We start from the raw sequence: 20,672 nt of genomic DNA on the forward strand, positions 1-20,672 counted from the left end.
TTCGGCAGAGCAATGGGAATGCTAATTGATATGCAAAACAGGTCCAGGGTTCCTAGAAATGTCTAATGATCCTCCAGTTCAATGAGAATGAAGGATTAAGACATGCGCTAAATGAAATGGGAATAGGAACACCAACCTTTTTGCTTTTGCTTTTTTTTTTTTCCTTTTTCAAATCTACTTTGGGAAACTTCACAGGTTTTGTGATTAAAAAAAAATAGTATTGCAATCAGTGGGGGTTTGTCTTTCACACACTGGATATTTATTATTAGAAAATAGCTTCTATCAGCTGTCATTACCAAACAAGTTGAAAGGAGCGTGCTTCTCACCATAAATTGTTTTTCTCCTTAATGAAATTTAAGTAAACAGTTCACTGTGGGGAGAGTTGCCACGCTTGTTTTTCCTTTAAAAACTGAATAATTAAATGAAGTTGAGTACAAAACATCCTTCAAATATGACTTGTCCTGCAGCTGCTACGCTGTCCCCTTGAGTAAGCGGCATGGAAGAGATGGAAAAGACACTCAAGCTATCAAATTACCCCAAAGAATCTACAGTAGAAACTGGGAAACAAACCAACGAACCCAAACAAAACCCATCCAAACCAACCATGAAATCAGTTTTAACATTGGCTTTTCAACTTTGATTATCATCTAAGTTTAATATATATATATATCTATATATATATTTGAAAGAGTAATAAAAAAGGAAGAGTTGAATTGCATCCTTAGTGGGACAACCTTCCTCATATGTTAAAGAGGTGTTCAGAAAATTCCGTACAGTATCTGCTAAATAAACATGTTTGGCAGCTTAGCAAATATCATATGGTTGCAGCATCCATGATTTGAAGTCAAAGAGCGATTTGCTTTCTTCAGGCGGAGTCTGTTGCTCAGGGCGACATGATAACATGGCTCTGGATGTTCTTCGACCCACGGGCTCGAGGAAGGGTTTCGGGGTGGCCCAGTGCAGAAATTTCCAAACCCCAAACAACAAATCAACCAACCAAACACACAAACATCAAACAATCGTCTCCTTTGAGTTCCTCTTGACAGAGTGGAGGCCCAGCAAGGACTTCTGGTTAGAAGGGACGTTGACAGACTTTGGAATGAGGAGAATCACCCTCTGATTGGTCTGACGCCATTCATTGTACAATCGACAGTGGTACCTAAATGACACCTGGGGTCAGGAGAGGAAAAATAAGGGAAGGTTTCAGGTAAGCGGAAGCTGATTATCAATCCAAACAACATACACGCCATTTAAAACAGCTCCAAACAGCAGTACAGCGGGGCAACAGCTGGGGGGAAACTGCTGTAGCAGGCAGCTGAGCGCTGGGAGACTGGCCCCAGCCACAGAGCACCCACGTATGAACAAGGGGCAGGTCTCCCTCGTGCCTCTTCAAACTGGGTAAAATCGGAGTATTAATAGGAAATGAGGTTCCTCCTGAGTTTGGATTTATTTTCAGGATAGTGGTCTGGGCCCCAAAGTGTCAGTGGGGAAGAAAGTTGGCTGGGGGCAGTAGGCAGAGTAGGTACGGCGCCAGCCCTTGCCCAGCTGTGGGACTAGGCAATGTGCCTTTCTGGTCGTCAAGTTTCTCTCTGTTAAATGAGAGGGATGCTGGGGCTTCACACACCCTTCTGTAGGTTGGACACTGCACAACTCGAAGGACCCCATTCACGGTGTGATAGGAAGGGCACCCTTCGTACTGTGCTGTGGACAAACTGAACAGCTGTACTTGGCAGCCCCTGTGGGTGATCCCCATTGCCTCCAGCTCAGTCCTTCCATGGCGTCCAGTGGGGAAGCTTTGGCCTGGGCACCGCGGCACTTGTTTCTCTCTCACCCCGCGCTAGAAGCATGCTGAGGGCAGGTCTTGTGCTGCGCTCATCTTTGCATGCTGTGTGCCTATCGCAGTGTCTGGCACTTAGGAAGCTGCTTAGTTAAGTTCACTGAGTGCATGGATGAGTGACGAGGTATCCTGTACCTTCTAATTGCAACACTGCTTTAGATTTAGGCCTCTCTTACATGACACAGGACAGCACGAGCAGTAAACGCATCATCAACTGTGACATAACTTGCCCCCAAAGTGCTTGCTTCTTGTGTAAATAGACTGGAATGAGATGCTTACATCTGTGGTTTGCTTTGGAGAAGGCTGGCACAAAGCACTGACGAACCGCCCAGGAAATTCAAATAATCTGTCCTTCTGAAGATGTACAAACTGCCTTTAAAGGTGGAAGTAGGTTCTAGTTTGAGTATATCCAGATAACTAGGTAAGTGCTGGGGAGGAAGGCGCCCATGACCTGAGAGTGACAAATTATCCAGGTATGGGCTGTTTAACCACCTGGGTTGTGTGGGTCATGTTGACCCTGGTACAGGGCCTACATCGGTCAAAGACCTGTGGTTTGGGCTCGGTGTTTCTGGAAGTAGAGGAGAATGCAGGCCCTTGATCAGCAAGGGCTTGTTGTCTTCATGGCAGGATCATGAAATCCAAGGCCACTCAGATTTCTGAGGCTAGAAAGCAGATGCCACAGGCTGAATGCCAGAGAGATTTGAGTATGAAAATAAAAGCTTTTAAACTCACACAGATGTGCTTTTCTCCAAGAGGCTCTGAACATGCCAAAGTGGATCAGAGGTTGTTTTTTTTTTTTTTTTTAAGTTTGATTCTCTTTTATCTGTTCTGTTCTGTCCTGCTGCTGCTTGGTGCTACTCATGAATGTAAGAGGCAGGCTGGAAAGCATGCTGTTCAGGGCCAAGGGCCGGGAAGGTGTAGGACAGACAAGTACTAATGAAGAGCTGAGGCAGTACAAGAAGTCTGGAATCTGGAAATATTACAGGAAAGCTGGATTTGAGATCAAGAGTCCCTTCGTCCGGGATGTTAAAGAGCTGTGCATGCTCGGCGTCTTCAGCAAGCAGCAGAAGCAGCTGCACCTGTGCGCAGGAGGGAGCAGCCCGAGGGCTCCGGGCAGGTGGGCGCACCGGGCCGAAGCCCCATCCTCTACTGATGTCTCCGCGACTTTGGGAGGGTTGTTTGCTGCCTCCAAGTCCCGGTGTCCTCGTTTGTAAACTGTGAATAATGATATCAGAGAGAATGCATAAAGAGCACTTAGCTCAGTGCCACTGCCACACGTTACTGTTCTTGGCCTGTTATTTCTGATGGGTTAAATCTGGAAAAGAAGATAACTTTGTGACACTCCTTCTTGGATACAGGAAACTGGGGGCAAAAAGAAAAAGAGAGGCTGGGCTATTTCCTTGAAAGCCCTGCTCTCAGTGTGCCCGTGGAGGCCGTACCACCTGGGAGCTTGTTAGAATGTGACACCTGTGGGCTCCGCCCAGACTTACGGAATCAGAGCGTGCATTTTAACAAGATCCCCTGGTGATTCGCACGTAAGTTCAAGCCTGTGAAGCACAGGGAAACGTGGGGAGTCCATGACTTAGCAGGTCTCGTGGTTCCTTGGCCAGGAAGTACAAAAATCAGCCCACTTGTTCGGACAAACGAACGAGATCTTATTATGCATTAATCTATCTTGATTGCTGTTCACCACCATGTCTGCAGGCAAATTCAACCAATAAGAAGAAAGCATCATGAAGATGACGCTGCATCGGGGAAAATAAAGGAAGGTAGGTGCAGGGCAGAGGGACCATGGGTTTGCAGTCGCCCTGGGTAGTCCTGGCATTGGTCTCTAGGAGCGCCAAGACACTCCCTCCCCTTGGTGGAACAGAAGAGGAATAAAGCAGGTTTGATTTAGAGCAATAAAGAGGCAGTGAGGAAAAAATAAACAACATGAAGGAAGAAGAAGCTATGGCAATAGTAACACTGGGAACTTCATTTAGATATTTCTTAAATTTCTGAGGTTTTAAAGAAAGAGGGTGAAGAAAGAGCACAGGGCCACTATTCTAAAAACACTACTCTTTATGGGATGGGTTTCTTGAAGTGTCTTCATTTCTTCATCCAAAGGCTATTTATTAACCTCCTGTCACGGGCAAGGTCTGCACAGAGAGTTGCGGTCATGTGCATGGCACACAGAGGGCTGGAGCATATTAGCATCACCTCTCCCTGAGGAAGGTGATGGGCTGCACTGAAGCTTTGCTGTAAAGTCGCAGCAGGCTTTGGGAAATCTCATTATGAATTTTGATTCTGCCCTCTCGGGAGTTTATGGTGTGACGGAAGCATATTGGTGGGGCCAGGGCTTTGGCAGTTGCCTTCCCAGAACTGGGCCCAGCTCACTGACCTGTGATGGCACTGTGGAAGAGAAGAGGGCGGCGCGGGTGTGAATCAGCCACACCAGGTCGTGCTGGACACCCTCGGGGTGTGTCTAGACCAGCCCCACAGTGAGCCTTGCCGGGACAGTGTTCTGTGGGACCTTCCCCCTTCGTAAAGAGATTTTAAATGGTTAACCCGTGGGACTGGGAGTCAGCCAGTGGAGCCGGAGCATCATTCATTTCATCCTGTGATTTAACTGGTTTCTGGGCTGGGCACTGGTTGCAGCAGTGGCGGGTGGTGGTACCTCCTGGGGGTCACTGCACGTGGGCATCGCTACACTGGGCTAATGCACGTCCTATGTGGACACTTTCTAAATGCTTCATGTGGACTCAGTTCTCACCTACTCTTCTTGTGTCCATGGGCTTCAAATCGTTGATGACATGCACAGTGATGTTTCTGGGGTATCTTCCCCCCCTTCCCCCCCGCCCCAGCTCTCAGTGGGGAGGTGGTAGAGGTCTTGGCCTCCTGGGTCCCAGACACCTGTGTTCCCGCACAGTAGGTTTCAGAAGGCAGAACTCCCCGAGTCTGCATCAAGCCTGGGCCCTGGTGGAGGCAAGGAGCTCCACAGGCACCCGCAGGCGAGGAGCACGGGGCGCAGGTCCCTCTTGACAGCGCCAGGCGAGGCCCTTCCAGGAGGGCTCCTCCGAGGAGCCGGGCTGGGACTGACACTGTGTTTGTTTATCTAAGACATGTTCACAGCGTATTCTCCTTAAGCCTGACAGCTTGTTTACAGTGCGATTCTGCTGGAGGGCAGTTTCCAAGTGCTGTCAGCTTCTGAATTACGGCTCTTGCTAGGGCCGCTCAGTACAGCATTTATCCGGGAATGAGTTAGTCTAGATTCGATAACCTGCTGCTGAGCTATGGCCGTGCGTTCTTCACACCCAAGGGGAGAAGCGCTTTCTTTCCCTCCAGCTGCTCGGCATTTTACGGGGAGCCGGGGGGCAGTGCAGGATGTGGTGGAACACAGCAGTCAGAGGAAGAAAACCCGTCCTCTGCCAGGTGCTCTGATGGATGTTCCCGAGGTCATCCCACCTCATCCTCACAATAGCACATTGGCCCAGGGGTTAGCAGTCGTTTCCCCAAGTTTTTGCATTAGGAGAAGGATGCTCAGAAAGGTTAGGGACCTGTTTGAAGTTACACAGCTATCAGGATGCTAAACCTTGGGTTTAAACACAGAGCCTTTGGATTCTGAAGGGATGTGCTTGTTACCACGCAGCACTGCCTTTTGGAAGCATTTCTGGAATGACGTATGTTATCAGACTCCTGAAAGAGCCACTCCGGGGACCTTTCCCTCCCAAATTTTCCTTTCACCTGGGATGAGAGATGAAATAGGATCACATCGTAGGTAATCTCTTTTTTTCTTTCCCTCTTTTGCCCACTCCCCTCTTTTTTTTCTTTCTTGTAAGTGTGTGCTTTACAAAGCAGATTTTCAAAAAGGCCTTAAGTTGGTTTGAATGCCCATCATTTAAGTCTATATCTTCATCCGTCCTTCACCTTACGCACTTGTATAAGAAAAATCAGAGACTAGCAAACCTCTAAACATGGTAAAAACTTACACTTAATTATTTTCCAAAGTGTTTTCCCATGGACGCTTTCACTTCAATCTCGTAAGACCAGGGGAAGTTGGCAGGATGGGTATTAATCTCATCCCCACTTTACAGATGAGGACACTGAGGCTCAGAGAAGTGAAATGACTTCCCAAGGTGGTTCAGTAGTTAGACAGTAGTAGACAGACAATTTCTTTCTTTTTTTTCTTTTTGTTGGCCACACCACACAGCTTGTGGGATCTTAGTTCCCCGACTAGGGATTGAATGTGGGCCCTCAGCAGTGAAAGCTCTGAGTCCAAATGACTGGACCGCCAGGGTATTCCCTAATTTCTTATTTTTTTTATTTTTTTGTGGTACGCGGGCCTCTCACTGTCGTGGCCTCTCCCGTTGCAGAGCACAGGCTCCAGACGTGCAGGCTCAGCAGCCATGGCTCACGGGAGCGGCATGTGGGATCCTACCGAACTGGGGCACGAACCCGTGTCCCCTGCATCGGCAGGTGGACTCTCAACCACTGTGCCACCAGGGAAGCCCTTTAATTTCTTATTTTTAAGCCTCTTCCCATCACCGTGTCCCTGTGGCTTCTGAGTGAGCATGGTTGCTTGATTCACAGTGAATCAGGACACACTTTGGAAGCATAGACATTTAAAGGAGACAATAATAGTTTTGCCTGGGGGCTTCATTAGGCTGGGAACAGAATGCCTACCTTAACCAGAGGACTCTGATAAAGCTCCAAGCATCGTAAACACTACCTGTTTACCAAGGCTCATGTCATGCCCCTCTCACTGAGACTGAAATGTGTCCCCCACTTATTGTCTGAAATTCCCCCCTGAGAGGAGGCAAAGAGCTGGACAAGAGGGAAACGCGATGAGCAGGGGGTTGCGGTTGGTCGGTGTGGCAGGAATGGCAGCTGGTGGCACAGGACTCGGGAGACAGAGCAAGGGAGCAAGTGTGAGCGCTAGAAGCTTCTACATTCCGACACCACCGTGCTGCCGGTATGGGAACGGGACAGTCTAGACAGGAAGTACATATTGAATAACAGTGGAATGTGCTCGGATTAGAGATGAGCAGGCACAGGAGAGTCATGCCCGGAAGCAGGGGGCCCGCTTTCTGAAAACCTTCTAGAGGATCGTGACATCCTTCCCTGCAGGTCTCAGAGGGAAGCATCAAGAGACGGCGGATGCTGCACTGCCGACTGGTACCCGAGCAATCACGGGGTGAAAACAATAAAGAACCAGAGAGGGTTAAAGATTTTCCCCTCATATACAGCAGGAACACTTCTTGGGAAATGGTTTCTCTTTAGTGACAGCTTCTCAGCTAGATGAATGAGTGTTTCTATGGGCAGCAGAGTCAATATCCCAGCCCAGTATAATCATCAGGCGAAGTGCAGCTCCACGTCCAACAAGGACTTCAGGCCGCGTCAGGACATAAAAAGAAAATAACCGGCAGGAGGATTCACGATCTGTGCAGGCAGCGACAGCAACAGTGGCCAAGTGAATCGTTCACCACACGTTACAATCCCGGCAAGAGAGAGGAGCATAGACGAGAGAAAGAAAACGCCAGGCCTCCTAACAGGTGGAGTCCTTGGCTACGAGAGGAGAGGGATGTCTGGGGTGCATGTCTTTGAGGAACTCTCAGAAGCTGGGGCTTTTTCTTTACTTCATCTGCTCTTCCCAGCAGTGCGCACACACACACACACACACACACACACACACACACACACATTCACGTGCAGTAGTAAACCGATTCACACACTCTCGCCAGCATTTGAAGGTCTGTCTGCTCCCGGGTGGGTGAGATGAGCTACAGACAAGAGGGGAGGCTGTGCCAGCTGGGGGGCTGCCAGCTCCCACCGACCTAACTCCCAGGCCCTGAGCCATACTTACTAGTGTCCAAAAGAGGTAAATAGTGAAGAGTGCGACAGTGAGTGCAATTAGTCCGACGGCTTCGAGCCGACTGCTAAAGTGCAGGTGGTCCACGGCGCCCCGTAGGCAGAGCCAGCCCGAGATGGTGGCCAGAGGAGTGATGAACAAGAAGCACACCATGTCTCCAAACAGAGTCCGCTTCTCGTGCTGGGGGCCTGGATTTCTGAGCCACTGCCAAGGGAAGGGAGACAGAGAAAAGCAAGGACAGGGTTAAATGCCAGGGAGGAGTGAAGACACACTACTCTGAGGTTGTCCTTGTCTACAGCATCTGGAAAAAGGCACTTCTGACCTGTTCTGAGATCACACAGAAGCATTAAGGGCTCATTCCCATGCCCTGTCCCATGAACAGTAGTGATTATGGTGTGAGTGTAATATGACAATAGTGATTATGATAGTAATAATAATAATAAAAGCATCTTTGCTGTAGGTGTCCTGCTGGTTTTGAAAGAGTTCAATGATTATTATTATGAATCACAGTGACCCTATGTGGAAGGCAGAGAGGACCTTATATTTGGAAGGTAACTGAGGTGCAGGAGGTGCTGTCAGCTGCCAGAGCATTCCTGCGTCTTGACCCTGGGAATGTGTGCGGGAAAGGGTTAACTCAGCAGGCCCAGGTTGCTCAAATCCTGCGTGTTCCCAAGAAAGACCTGTTTTTTTAAGACTGGCTCCTAAGAGAAGAGCTCTGAGTCCTTGTAATAATGTGCCTCATAAGAGCGTTTTTGTATGCCTGAGGCCTTGGGCCACACGGTGCCAGTGTAAGCAGACAGTTTATGCCAACAGTGTGATTTATGCTGAACACCTATTTTTGTTGTAGGGGCTGGAGTCTGAGTAGCTTGAGGTCTTTCATGCAGGTGCTGCATGTCTTTTGTGACTGACCCCAATAAGCACCCTGAACACTGAGGCTCGGGTGAACATCCCTGACAGATAACGCTTTGCATATGTTGTTACAGATTGTTGCTAGAAAAATTAAGCACATCTGTGTGATATTACTTGGAGGGGACATCTGGGAGCTTGTGCCTTGTTTCTCTTGGACGTTGCCCCATGCACTTTCTCCCTTTGCTGATTTTAATTGGTATCCCTCTGTTGTAATTCACCGTAACCATGAGTCTAAGAGCTTTTCTAAGAGCTTTGTGAGTCCTTCTAGTCAATCTCTGAGCCTGAGGGTGGTCTTGGGGAACGAGACTCATCTGACTCCACGCGTCTTGTAATGCCCCTGCCTTATGTTTTAGGACCCTGAACCTCCTACGTAGGACCGTCTCTGACATCTTAATTGTGCTACCATCTTGGCTGAACCAACTCCAGAAAGGGTGGGGAAAACGTCAGCTTGTTGAAAGACTAGAGATGAGCATTCCTGCAGGACGGGAAATAGGGTTGCTGTCCTCCCACTTGGGGAACTGCTAAATGTCTGCTGAGATGTTTTCCATTCTAGGAAATGTCATGCTTCCATATTGGAGTCAGTGCATAGTGGTAATGAAGCCAGGTGGCTTTCCTTTGGATTAGCATGGAAATGTGCCCAAGTAATTTGACATTCCCATCTCACTATCCCATGTAGTGATGACAGAGGCCAAGGAGTCCAGGGAAAGAGTGAGGTCACACACAGTTGATAGGGTGAGGTGGGAGAGACACTGGCTGGCTGGCTTCCATCTCATCTCGGGGACTAGCAGTGCTGTGGGCTGCTGAGCAGATACCCCAAGGGGCCAGCACAGCATTTCCTACAAAACCATCGGTGGGAGGGAAAGGACCATGACAGGGAGACAAGAGTGGATGGAAGTGACTGGAGAGAGGGGGAAGGCCAGGCTCGGGGCAGAGACAAGAGACATACGAGCTGCGAAGAGGGCAAGCAAGTTGAGGAAAGAGCTGTGTAAGGGCCAACACAAAAGCCTCAAGGAGTGAGCGCAAGAGATGGGAGGTCAAAGGCACAGAAGACAGTTTTCTGGAACGTTCCCTCCCTTGAATGTTTGCCTGAGGTGAATAGTAAATGACCCCGAATGCCTAAATTACCCCTTTCCAGTGACAATCCACTTTAAAAATGGGCTGAGATGCTGAAAGAAGTCACCTCAGCTCAAAAATGGAGCTGAATACATATTAAAACATAGATTATGGGGAGTTGACTTGTCTGTGAATATAAACGCAGTATTATACAAATTTAATACAATACCAAAATGACCAAGTGCAAACAGTATTAACCCTGCTACGTGTTGTCATGCTACCTCAGACATCTGGGCAGCTTCAAAGAAATTCAAAGAGCTCTTAGTTATTAACGTTTTCTTATCTAAACATTGGCACTATCTCTGTGAAGTGGAGAGTAGAAACGAGGCCTTGTTATCCCAACTTTACAGAGGCTCAGTGAGGGAGAATGACCGCTCCAGGTGATACTGAGAAGGGAATCAGAAACTCTCCACTCTTATTCAGATGTCCTGTCAGTAAAATATTTGAAAATTGACATTGCAAGACATTAAAGAAGTCCAGATTCTTTAACAACAGTGCCGACCTAGCAGCGGCCCTCCCCCACCGTGCCCTCCCCCTCACCCCCTGACAGCTTAGATTTTCCCTGGAAGCAGATCTGGGAGCCTGGCCTACTTTTCTCTGTGTCCCCACTTGTTGGAACATAGTAGGTTCTCAATAACTATGCGACAGATGTGCACAGACAAGCTTATCTCATTGGCTAAGACTCCCCCCCCCCCCCAGTTTCTGTTCCTTGGGAATTCTGAGTACGTTTTATTAAAAATAACTTAGCACTTTATGTGGCCCTTGACATTGCTCAATGAAATGACTCAGGAATGCAAGGAGGTAATTGTGGATGACTACTGAGCTCTGATGTAAAATAAATTGCAAAGGCAAACTAGAAATTGCTATTGCTTGTTCCCAGTTTCCTATTTTCTAATTGTTCTTTGATCTTCTATATTCCTGAAAAATTTCCAGGCCACTTTTTATGTCCATGACCACCAGTACCTGGATTCTGCACCTTATTAACACTATACATGTTCTTCTTTGGCTCAGTTCACCCTTTGTATTGTTTGCTGCTGGGTCACATTTAGGTATGAGGTTCTTCAAACAGGTACTGCTATGTTAAAATCTGCGACTTCTTCAGGACCCTAAGTATAATTTATCTCCTACACAAATGCAGGCCCCATGAATAAGACCACTGGTAATGTCTGTTGTTGAGGAAAAATTCCCCCTGTGCCATGGTAAGAACCTCTGCCAAAGTATCCAAATAGGCTGATACAGGGTATTTATACAAACAGAGTTTATAACAGAGAAAATGGGATTTTGCCTTAAGTTTCCAGCAATAGGGGATTGTCTAACTACAATATGGAATTTACTTAAAACAGACTACTATAAAGTAATCTGAAATGGTAATGTATATTTTATATTTACTGACATGATATATTGCTGAACAGGAAAAGAATTCTACTAGACAGAACGTACAGTATGATCCTGTATATGTAGTGATGTATTTACATACACACGGACATTTACATAGATGTAGTGAATTTACATAGACAAAGACCAGAGGGATACTAGCAAAATAGTTGCTGCTTTTGGTGGTGGAATCAGAATGGTCTTTAATTTTTTCCTTTTTGTACGTATATTCTTGTTTTTCTAAAATGAACATGGATTACTTGTGTAAATATATATATATATATATACATCCAGAGGGAGAGAGGGAGGGAGGGAGAGAGACAGGGAGAGAGGAGGGAGTCAGGGGAGGGAGGTGTCTAGTGCACAGCAAACTATAGCAATAAAATAAACTATTACAGAGCCAAGGCTGGGGCAAGCCACTGCTAGCTATTTGGAGTGTCTTATGCAATGTCTCATTGAGTCTTCACAATAACCCTGTGAGGCAGGTGCTAACATTATCCCCATTTTACAGATGCAAACACTGGGGAGCAGAGTTTAGTAACTCACCTAAGGATAGATTGCAAGTGGGTATTAGGGGTGAGCTTGAAACCAGCCTCACTTCTGTTCCTTGCTCTCCATATTTATGTTTTCTTTCTGCACCAAATGGCATTTGCATGTGCGCGTGGGCGTGGGCGTGTGTGTGTGTGTGTGTGTGTGTGTGTGTATACGCCTGCACATGCACACACTAGATGTTTTGCAGATTTTCAGCTGGTGGAATACGGTAAGTCCTGCTGTTTTATCGGTACATCAAATAACTGAATGGTTGGCTGGCCAGGATGTTATCATGGTAACTTGATAAAATATTTTTAGGCTGCTGTTCTGTTCTATGTTAATCCTTTTACTAAACCACAATAAGGTCCAATTTCTGGGCATTTAACCTCAGCTACATTGTCATGCATTTTAGCTTAACTCTTTTCTAAAATTAATTAATTGATTAATTTATGGCTGTGTTGGGTCTTTGTTTCTGTGCGAGGGCTTTCTCTACTTGTGGCAAGTGGGGGCCACTCTTCATCGCGGTGCGCGGGCCTCTCACTATCGCGGCCTCTCTTGTTGCGGAGCACAGGCTCCAGACGCGCAGGCTCAGTAATTGTGGCTCACGGGCCCAGTTGCTCCGCGGCATGTGGGATCTTCCCAGACCAGGGCTCGAACCCGTGTCCCCTGCATTGGCAGGCGGACTCTCAACCACTGTGCCACCAGGGAAGCCCTAGCTTAAGTCTTAAGAGGCAAAAGGTTGATCTCAATTATTGTTCAATTACATTTCTTGCTTTTCTATGTCTTCTGCCTCTCTTACCAGTTATACTTATTATATAGAGAGTATTATACCTATTCTGTAGTAGCATCTTCATCTCGCACACATTCAGTAAAGGGCCTGCTGAGGCAGAGTGGCAGGTTTGTTGGTGTGTCCGTCTTCCCACTGACCTGAGGTAGGCCCTTACCTTTATGTCACTGGCATCTGTAGCATGTTCAACGTTCACAAGGTTGAATGAATGACAGTAGCTTAAGTTTACACGTTTACTCAGACCTTGCAACACGCCAAGCACTATCTTATCTGCTACATGTAGTAACTGATCTACTCTTCAGTAATCTTTGAAAGAGGTACCATTATTATCATCACCATTTTATAGATAGGGAAACTGAGGCTCAGAGAAGTTAAAAAACTTGTAGGAGTTTGGCCTTGGCTTTGATCTGTGTGGTCTAGCTCCAAGGACTGTGCTCCTATTATATCATCATTGTCAATAAAAAAAAAAAGGAAGGGAGGGGGAGAAGAGCGGGTGGATGAAGGGGGGCGGAGGATTGCACCTTAACTGGTGTTATCAGTGCAAGAAGGAATATTTACTTATCATGGTTCCCCTGGTGCAAAATACCCATTAATTTATCCTGCTGCTTGTGGACAGCTTTTGCAGCTAAAATATCATTCTTGAAGAGTCTTTAGTTTGACCTTAGTGCTCAGCTTGTACCTGGTGGTTAGCTGTATTTTAAGAGCAGAGGTCTGTGATGGAGAATGCTAATTTGCATGGCATCTTTCACTTGGCAGGTCCACCCATATGGCTTCCAGGGGATCTGTGGGCAGCCCAGGGCAGCTTCCTGCCTTTTGTTCTCTAATTCCACCAAAAACATAAAGCAGACAGAGATTGTGCTACTGAAAGCCCTGGCAGTGAGCTGCCCTTTTTTGTGGCGACCTCATTCCAATCACTGTCTTGTTCCCGAACCATGAGATTGATCTACTCTTGGAAGTAGGTACAAAAACAACCAACCAACCAACAAATGAAACAAAACAGAAACCTCCACCATAATCAGCAGTATAGGGCCTGAGACAGCAGAGGGAATTAAAGCAGCATTCCATTGCCAGGGACACAGCATCATTCACTGGCTGTAAATGTACATCCAAGGTGAGCGAGGCACTAGTGGTTACTTTCAAGGTGGGTTAACTGTGGGTTCAGTTCTAATGACAGTGTCAGTTTATTAAATCCCTTACTGGCGGGTAGAGGTGAGAGGGTGCAGTGCTACAGGACATTAGATCCTGCCTCCCAGACTCTAAGTTAATCGGCTTAAATCTCCAAGGCAGACAGGACATCGGGCAGGTCAGTTTGTACTGGAACCAGATTACACTCTGGTGGCTAATAGCTTTGATCGATTACAACCTTCCCCATGAATCTCCTTAATGAGAAACCATCATGAGAATGAAAGAAACTGACAGAAGGGGTAAAAGTGATAGAACCATAACAAATTTATGGAGTAGAAAAAAAAAGAAAAAAAAAGGCATGATCTCAGAATGTTTACTCAGAATGTTTATCTGCCTGAGCGTCTCCTGTTAATCTGACACTTGGCAGAGTTATTTACCAAGCGCTTGCCTTTCTTGGGACAGGGCTTATTCTTAAAGTCCAACACAGCCTGCACTGAGCTGTCTTACTTTCCTGGAGAGCCGCAATGTGAAAGGGGCAGTGCGAGGATCAGAAGACATGTGACAGGTCCTCTGCATGATTTAAAACTGAAGATGGGGCTTCCCTGGTGGCGCAGTGGTTGAGAGTCCGCCTGCCGATGCAGGGGACACGGGTTCGTGCCCCCGTCCGGGAGGGTCCCACATGCCGCAGAGCGGCTGGGCCCGTGAGCCATGGCCGCTGAGCCTGCGCATCTGGAGCCTGTGCTCTTAACGGGAGAGGCCACAACAGTGAGAGGCCTGCGTACCACAAAAAACCCAAAAAAACAAAAACTGAAGATGAAACCTGAAAATCATGCAGTTCAGTTAACTTGAAACAGCAGAGAACAAAACCAAAAAAACTCCTGCCAGTGTTTTAAATCCCCCAACTCCGCAGTCTGTCAGTGAATTTCCAGGACAGCTGAAGCTGCTCAGGTGATCCTGATTCCGGGGGAGCTAAGGAGATGCTCGCTCCAGACATCCATCAACCCCGACTGGAAACAACGCACTTCAAATGAAAACTTCACAGATGATTTGCTCATGACCCTAAATGCCAATCTCCAGCCTCGGCCTCTTTCCAAAGCTCCAGATGTGCATATCAGCAGTCCACTCAACAGCTCCTCTTACATGACTAATAGACAACTCAAACTTAATCTGTCCACAACCAAACTCTTGATTTAGCACGGACCTCATGACCTTTCTTTTCTGCAACCCGAATCGGTAAATGACACCACCAACCACCCAGTCACTTTGTCATCCTGTTTCCTTTCTGTGTCTTACCCTGCACATCCAGCCCTTCTGTAAGTCTGGTCGGCACTCTTTCGACATACATCTGGAATCTGTGCCCCTCTCTCCATGTCCACTGCTGCCATCCCGGGGCTACCAGCACCTCCTACTTGGGAGGCAACAGTCTCCCTGCTTCCACTCTGGTCACCTCCTAGGCCAGTTCCAAAACAGCAGTCACAGTGACCTTGTAAATATATAAATCAGATCATGTTGCTCCTTTGCTTAAAATTCTCCAGTGGTTAGAATATAGTTCAAACTGTTTACCTGGGACTACAAGAAAACCTGACCTCACCTCTGCCTTCCTCTGTGTCTCTCCTACTACCTCTCGCCCTTCATTTTCAACTTTACACGTGGCTGTTCTCACATGGGGAATGGGCTCTGCCCATATTTTATTTTTTTTTTGTGGTACGCGGGCCTCTCGCTGCCGTGGCCTCTCCCGTTGCGGAGCACAGGCTCTGGACGCGCAGGCTCAGCGGCCATGGCTCACGGGCTCAGCGGCTCCGCGGCATGTGGGATCTTCCCAGACCGGGGCACAAACCGGTGTCCCCTGCATCGGCAGGCAGACTCTCAACCACTGCGCCACCGGGGAAGCCCCTACATAGTGTTTTGTTGCTACAAGGTGAAAACCCTGTAGTTTCTGTTCAAGCTTTTTTTTTCTAATATGTAAATAACCGTGGAATATCATCTATTTTTCCATAGGTCATGAAATAGCATGAGAAATTCAGTAAATTATTCAAGGTCCTTTGTACTGTTTTCATCACAATTACTATCTTCTTTTTTCTAGAAAAAAAACTACCTTGAAATATATGAGAAAAAGACAATACCAAGTGTCCACTTAAAAATTATACAACTTGGGGCTTCCCTGGTGGCGCAGTGGTTGAGAGTCCGCCTGCCGATGCAGGGGACGCGGGTTCGTGCCCCAGTCCGGGAAGATCCCACATGCCGTGGAGCGGCTGGGCGCGTGAGCCATGGCTGCTGAGCCTGCGCATCCGGAGGCTGTGCTCCACAGCGGGAGAGGCCACAGCAGTGAGAGGCCCGCGTAGCGGAAAAAAAAAAAAATTATACAACTTGGGACTTCCCTGGTGGTGCAGTGGTTAAGAATCTGCCTGCCAACGCAGGGGACGTGGGTTCGAACCCTGGTCCAGGAAGATCCCACATGCTGCGGAGCAACTAAGCCCGTGCGCCACAACTACTGAGCCTGCGTGCCACAACTACCGAAGCCCACGCGCCCTAGGGCCCATGCTCCGCAACAAGAGAGGCCACCGCAATGAAAAGCCTGTGCACCACAACGAAGAGTAGCCCCTGGGCTTCCCTGGTGGCGCAGTGGTTGAGAGTCCGCCTGCCGATGCAGGGGACACGGGTTCACGCCCCGGTCCGGGAAGATCCCACATGCCATGGAGCGGCTGGGCCCGTGAGCCATGGCCGCTGAGCCTGCGTGTCTGGAGCCTGTGCTCCGCAACGGGAGAGGCCACAACAGTGAGAGGCCCACGTACCTCAAAAAAAAAAAGAGTAGCTACTGCTCGCCGCAACTACAGAAAGCCCTCACGCAGCAACGAAGACCCAACGCAGCCAAAAATAAATAAATTTTAAAAATTTATACAACTCAAGTTCAACCAAAAATATGTACTGAGTGCCTTTTATGTGCCAGGTATTTTTACTGAATTTAACAACACCAGGTGGTGGTGTTATTCCCATTTTGAATTAGGGTATTAAGCTTCAGTGAGGTTAAGTGACTTGTTCAATGTTATATGGTGGAGGAGCCAGTATTTGAAATCTGCAGCCTACTGTTCTTTCACATCTTCCCTTCAGCTTGCTTTTGTGCTACATAAAACCTTGATCCTAATTTTTGTTTGCTCTCACAATGGATAAGGTTGGAGAAGTAGCACTGAGCAGAGATAAAACATGTGCTTGGAAGCAGGAGACAGGATACTGCTTCCAGGTGCCCCCTCCTGGTTCCCCCTTATGCTGTGTGACCTTTATCAAGTTCCGTCACCTCTCTTGGGGAGTGAAAAATGGGGGCTCTCCCTCAAAGGAGTGGGAAGGTGCAGCTTTGAGGGGAGTAGTGAAAGCCCCTCTCAAGTTGTCTTAACTTCCCACTTTTGTTCAAAACGTCAGGTTCAACTGTAGAGTGGATATGTCATCTTTCGGCCCTACTCTCTTCTGAGCCCCAGGCTTGTGGATCCTGCTGCATACTAGATCCCTCTCCATTTGTGTAATAAACATCTCACACTTCACCAGGTCCACAATGCCACACTGGATTCACAGCCACCGCCCTAACTCTCCTACAATCCAATTCCGCTCCCAGGTGGTTCCACACCAGTACATGGCAACACCAACACCCAAAGGCTCTTGTGAGCAACCTCCGTGCCATCCTTACCTGCCTTTCCTCATTCCCCGCCCCCTCTACCCAATCCATCAGCAGGTCCTGGCAGTTCTGGAACACATCTTGAACACGTTCACATCTCACTCTCTAGGGCCACTACTCTTTTCCAAGCCACCCTCGTCTTTCACCTGAACCATGTAATAGTCGCCTCACTCTTCTACTGTTATCCTAGAATCCAGGTTCTATATATAAAGCAGCAATATCACACCACTTCTCTCGCTTAGATTTCCCCAGCGGCTCCCCATAGCGCTTAGTCTAACGCCTTGCCGTGGCCCAAGAAACCTGCGTGATGTAGCCCTGCTGTTTGTACCCAGGGCTCCACAGACCCCAGGGGGTCCAAGGAGAGGATTCACGGGATCTGTGATTTTACAATGGGGGGAAAAAAATCACACCTTTATTTTCACATCCTCTAATTGAAATTTAGTATTTCATTGAGTAATGCAGAAAATCTTAGTGGTATGAGCAGTACCTGTGACTTTGTCACCTAGAGAAACCACAGACATTTCATATCACATTACAACTGTTTCAGACAAATTGTACTTCATAGTTAGTTATTAGATCTGCTACAAAATGTGTTAAAGCAGCACTTATATTTTATGTCGCAGCTTTGTCTTTTAAATATTTTGATAGCTGTATTATAATGTAATTTGTCTTCTTTGCATTCCTATGTATTTTTGTCTTATGTAATGAAAAACATGATTATGAGAAGAGATCCATCCGTAGGCTTCAACAGACGGCCAAGAAGTCCACGACAGAAAAGTTGAAGCACCTTCCAATCTAGCTCCTTTGACCCCTCAAACAGTGCTCCTTTGCAGTGTTTTTTCCTGTTTCAGAAATACCGAACTGGCCTGGCTCAGAGCCTTTGCAGTGGCTGTTGCTTCTGCCTGATACTCTTCCCACATCTGGTTCCTTCTCATGGGTGTTGGGTTCACAGGTCACCTCTTCAGAGAGGCCTTCACAAAACCCTACCTTCTCTCTCTCTGGTCATCCTTTACCACAAGAGCTTGTTTCTTCCTTTATAACTTGTATCACCATCACAGATAATCTTTTTATTTATTTACTTGCTTATTCTGTCTTTCTTCCTAGCAGGTAAACTCTATTAGTACACAGCGTTCTTCTGGCCTATTCACAGTTACATCCCCATTTCCTAAAATATTTAGTTTGTGCTTGATAAATACTAGCCGAAGAAATACACAAATCCTTCTTAACCTGGGGATCGCTTTGAGTAGAAATCAGATGGGTTTAACTGAAATGTATACATATATAAATAAAATCACTTCCCCGACTCTTCTGATCAAATCCAGTAAAGTAATTTCTGTCACAGACACATGCTTAGCAGTTGCTCTGGGCCTTCACAGCTGTGATTTGACTGAAGTGTACATCATATTCAGGGACACCCTAGACATCTGTGACGCTCCCTGGAGTCCTCAGGCCGGTAAGCCAGTTAATGGACTATAATGCTCCATAAGTATTATATTTGTGTCTGGAACATTATAATTTGGCTTCAGCATTATTTAAACAAATGCTACACACACTCACACCGATGGTTTGAAATTTTCGAAGGATAAGATTAGCAGCATAAGATAGCAGGATTAGATGGCAAAATAATTGTATATATTCACTTGCAATTTCAGATATAAGTAAAATGCGAATCATTTGGCTCTAATTAGCTTAGATCATCACTGTGTGATCACAGCCAAATGGAGATTGCTTATCCAAAACATGAGAAGCGGGACTTCCCTGGCGGTCCAGTGGTTAAGACTTCGCTTTCCAATGCAGGGGGTGCGGGGTTCCATCTCTGGTCGGGGAGCTAAGATCCCACATGCCTCGTGGCCAAAAAAACCAAAACATAAAACAGAAGCAGTATTGTAACAAATTCAATAAAGACTTAAAAAATGGTCCACATCAAAAAAAATCTTAAAAAAAACAAAAACAGAGTATGAGAAGGTACTGCAGAATTATGTGGCATATGTGATCCATGTAAAGCCGGAAACATAAGAAGATGAGATAAACAACCAAGAGAGGATGAAGAGAAAGAAAACAGAAATTTGCAGAAGAAATTAATCAATAGAACGCATAGTGCCAACAATAAAAATGATTACTCTGGGAGCCAATGGAATCATACCGTGTAGTCTACTATAAACAGGACACATACAGCAGCTCCCAGTTCCTGGAGCTCTGCTTCCTTTTGGCTCTTATGGGGCCCCTGGCGCTCCAGCTGGTAAAGCTGCTGGCATCTAACACCCTTTCTGCTGGTCTGTGGTTGGAGCCCAGGTTTCTGGAGCTTCGAATAATTACTTCCAGCAGAAAGACAGGATCATGGGATAAAAGATGCCAGGACAGGGTACCAAGTAAAAACCCCAGTTGGAACACTGTACAGAAGATGAGAATATGATGAATAACATGAATAAGGATAACACATCCCTATTTTAAGAATTGGGGATATTTAAAGGAATAGAGAGGGAGAAATCAAATTCACAACCAGGTCCTCAAAATGGGACCACATTAAAAAATCTGTGTCCCTCAGATGTAGTGAGAATGTGAGTATGAAAGCTATCCAAGCAGAGTGTGGTGGAGGGATTTCACTGAAATATGATGCATGTGTAAAATACAGGATAGAAGAGACATTCTCACCAGGGCCATATATTCCCAAAGTCAGCAAGGATGGGAATACTGTGAAAAGAGGAACTTTCTGCTAGATGGACAACTGTGAGAACAGAGGAACTTTTACATTCACAGTGCTTACAGTCCAATGTTTTGCTGCCAAAAAGTTCCCCAAATATTTAGGGCCTGTCTGACCTTGCTGACATTAGACACATCTTAGCAACGAATGGATCTGGAATCTCTCAAGGCTCCACCGAAGGCAATGTCTTAAGTTCATGAGTTGCAGTATTTGCCGGAACCTCTTTATTTTTGTTCGACACTCCTGCCCTCAGATTTCAAGGGGAGCCCACCAGCATTCATGTAATTTGGATCGTGCTATGAACGTCATGCCCATGTTATCTAAGTTGTTCATGATTTGTAAGATTTCAGACATGCCCTTCCTTAGCCTCCTCACATCCAGGTGAAAGAGTCTCCCCCTCTCTGTCCAGGCTCCCCCAGCCACTCCCCTGGACTCTTCAGATACCCTCCATTAGGTATGGGGCCCGGAATATCAGACCACCAGGTAGAAATACGCTGCGGTGTCACGTGAGGGGAGGGTGATGGTTTCCATTTTGCTGGCATTACTTCTTTTGATTATGTTCAATGTTTGTAGACCCTTTTGCTACAAATCTCCCAGAGCTGCCTTCAGGGAAGACATTCTTAATGGGTAGAGGCAACGGCTCCATGACAGGGGTCATGACGTCAGGGACTGGCATTTACAGACGGGCAAGCCGGAGACTGGCTGGATGAACACAGCTGCTGCTGCCTGTGGGAAAGCTCGACTCCAATCGGGAGACACACATGCATTTTTAGCATGAGCGAT

General features: G+C 46.8%; 1 protein-coding gene across 2 annotated transcripts in view; it reads right to left on the minus strand.

The window, feature by feature from the left end:
- Positions 1-232: 232 nt before the first annotated feature.
- MARCH3 (membrane associated ring-CH-type finger 3) overlaps positions 233-20,672 on the minus strand; it is a 37,342-nt gene continuing 16,902 nt past the window's right edge. Inside the window, exons 3-4 of one of the 2 annotated variants that reach the window (XM_029218102.1) lie at positions 7,680-7,889; positions 233-1,170 (exon numbers count right to left, since the gene is read on the minus strand). In XM_029218102.1, the coding sequence (XP_029073935.1) occupies positions 1,012-1,170; positions 7,680-7,889 (369 nt within the window). In that variant the 3' untranslated portion in view covers positions 233-1,011. Of the gene's footprint in view, positions 1,171-6,627; positions 7,890-20,672 lie in introns of those variants that run through there. The other variant, XM_029218101.1, reaches the window with a different exon arrangement.

This window comes from Monodon monoceros, unplaced genomic scaffold (assembly GCF_005190385.1).
Source record: "Monodon monoceros isolate NGI ecotype Baffin Bay Population unplaced genomic scaffold, NGI_Narwhal_1 Super_Scaffold_12, whole genome shotgun sequence".
In the NCBI taxonomy this organism is placed as follows: domain Eukaryota; kingdom Metazoa; phylum Chordata; class Mammalia; order Artiodactyla; family Monodontidae; genus Monodon; species Monodon monoceros.